Here is a 2,500-nt window from a genome sequence, read left to right on the forward strand (position 1 = left end):
TATAGTTGATAGACAGAAAGTGTTATAATACAGTGAGAGAGAGAGAGAGAGAGAGAGAGAGAGAGAGAGAGAGAACATAGAGAGTTGAGAGAATCTTTACATACAGTTTGATAGACAGAAAGTGTTTTAATACAGAGAGAGAGAGAGAGAGAGAGAGAGAATTTATACATATATTTGTAGACGAGTATACGAGAGAGAGAGATGAGAGAGAGAGAGAATTATTACGATAGAGAGAGAGAGAGAGAGAGAGAGAGAGAGAGAGAGAGAGAGAGAGAGAGAGAGAGAGAAAGTGTTTTAATACAGTGACAGAGAGAGAGAGAGAGAGAGAGAGAGAGAGAGAGAGAGAGAGAAATATGGCATTCAGCCAATACGAACGTTAAAGATGTCGTTTACCATTCGAATGAGACAAAAGAAAATAGGATAAAAAAAATAAGACAGTAAATTCAAATGAACATTTGAGCGACTCAGGACAAGTGTAACTCATACACTCGTTAGAATCAATCTCCCAAGTGAAGACGGATAAACGACCAACAAAAACAAGCCAATAAACAATTGAATAAGTAAAAAAAGTAGAAAAAAAATTATATAAACAAGTAAATAATGAAAAAAAGTAAATAAAAATCAAATAAGTAAAAAACTAAAAGAGTAAATAAAAATGAAACCAATAAGTAAATAAAGAAGTAAAAAGAAGTAAATGAAAATTAAATAAATAAATAAGTAAACATGTAAGTAAACATATGAGTGACACATAAGAATAAGTAAGTAAATAAAAAAAGAAAGAATATTTATGAACAAAAAATCAACCCGCTGAATATTCATTAAAAAAATTAAATATTAAAGTAAATGATTAGGTAAACACGTCAATGAACAACCAAATAAATAATTAAATACGTCAATAAACAAATAAATAAAGGAAATAAATCGACAAATAAACAAAAGCCAAAACTCCACAATTCACTCACCATGATGCTCTAGAAAATGTGCATCGACAGTCTCCCCCTCAGCGGGGCCGGCGGGGTCCTCCGCCCCCCACAGCTGATTGGAATCGTCGTCAATGTAAGGCGTGGCGTCCCTGTGACGTCTCGACTGCAAAGAGAAAGTAGAGGGAGTACGTGTTAGCTCTGGGATTCGATACTCGCTCTCGTGTTCTATATGTAAAAACTTTTTTTTGTGTTTCTTTTGAATTACCCTAATCATGTATCACTTTGGCAGAGAGAGAGAGAGAGAGAGAGAGAGAGAGAGAGATTTGTTTAAAAAAAGAAACGGAAAAATAAAATAACACCATTCGTCAAACTTCGGCCATTTATTGCTTGACTTTTAAAGAGAGAGAGAGAGAGAGAGAGAGAGAGGAGAGATGAGAGAGAGAGAGAGAGAGAGAGAGATATACAGGAATTTAGTTCCAAAACAAAAATCTGCGATTATTGGCTTGAATTTAACGTAGGCGATTGAGAGAGAGAGAAGGAGACGGAGAGAGGAGAGAGAGAGAGAGAGAGGAGAGATGCAACATTGCAGAGACCACCCACCCCCAACCCCTAACCCCAAACAACACTCTCCCATAATCCTCCCGTCATCCCCTTAAGCCCCCTGGCGAACACCACCCACAATCAACCTCCACTCCCCCCCCCACTCCTCGGCATCTTGAACAAGGGTTAGAAAGGCCATGAGACGAATCGTTTTGAAATTTTTTTTACGAGTAAGTGAATAGTATAACAACAGGAAAGTCGTCACTGAAAAATCAAGGGAGTGTCGTAGACTCAAAAATAATAATAAAAGAACTTTACACACACACACACACACACACACACACACACACACACACATATATATATATATATATATATATATATATATATAATATATAATATATATAATATATATATATATAGATATATATATATATATATATTATCTATATACACAGCTTGAAAACCACATAAAAGTCAATTAAGTTCACTTTTAAAAGTCCCACGCACCTTCTTTAAAAAAAAAAAAAAAAAAACTCCCCCGATGAGTAAATAGACCTAAGCTGATTTCCACGACAAAAGAAAAAAAAACTACATTTATCATTTCAAAACACAACTTCCCGATTAGGTATGGAAATGAATCTTAAAATATCAAATCGCAAACTTTCCTTCCTTTAGTTTTCTTCTTTCCCCCCTTTTCCCATCCCCCCTTCACCCCCCCACCCCCACACACACACACTTCAAGTAGTGGAAGAATCCTGGAATCCCGTAATGACTTGATTTATGTAAATCGAATTACGTATGCTAACGCCCGGAGTATGGGCCTTGAAATCGTATGAAGACGAGCCTATTGAGGCTGGATTTTGCATATATGGAGAGCCTTTGGGGGGGAGGAGGGGAGGCTAGAGGCGGAGGGGGTTGGGTAGGAATTCGGGAGGGGGGGGGGAAGAAGACTTCCCTCCCCTTTTTATTAAAACAAAGTTAGAAAGGGAAACTCGACAATAAGTGGCGCGAGTCATTTTGTTTCTGTGGTGTCT

At 37.2% G+C, this 2,500-nt stretch overlaps 1 protein-coding gene across 1 annotated transcript in view; it reads right to left on the reverse strand.

Moving 5' to 3' along the window:
• Nucleotides 1–2,500, reverse strand: part of LOC135214311 (follistatin-related protein 5-like) — a 276,003-nt gene that overhangs the window by 66,156 nt on the left and 207,347 nt on the right. Inside the window, exon 3 of the mRNA XM_064248473.1 lies at nt 963–1,086. Within this exon, the coding sequence (XP_064104543.1) occupies nt 963–1,086 (124 nt within the window). The remainder of the gene's footprint in view (nt 1–962; nt 1,087–2,500) is intronic.

Source organism: Macrobrachium nipponense, chromosome 45 (assembly GCF_015104395.2).
Source record: "Macrobrachium nipponense isolate FS-2020 chromosome 45, ASM1510439v2, whole genome shotgun sequence".
Classification (NCBI taxonomy): Eukaryota; Metazoa; Arthropoda; class Malacostraca; order Decapoda; family Palaemonidae; genus Macrobrachium; species Macrobrachium nipponense.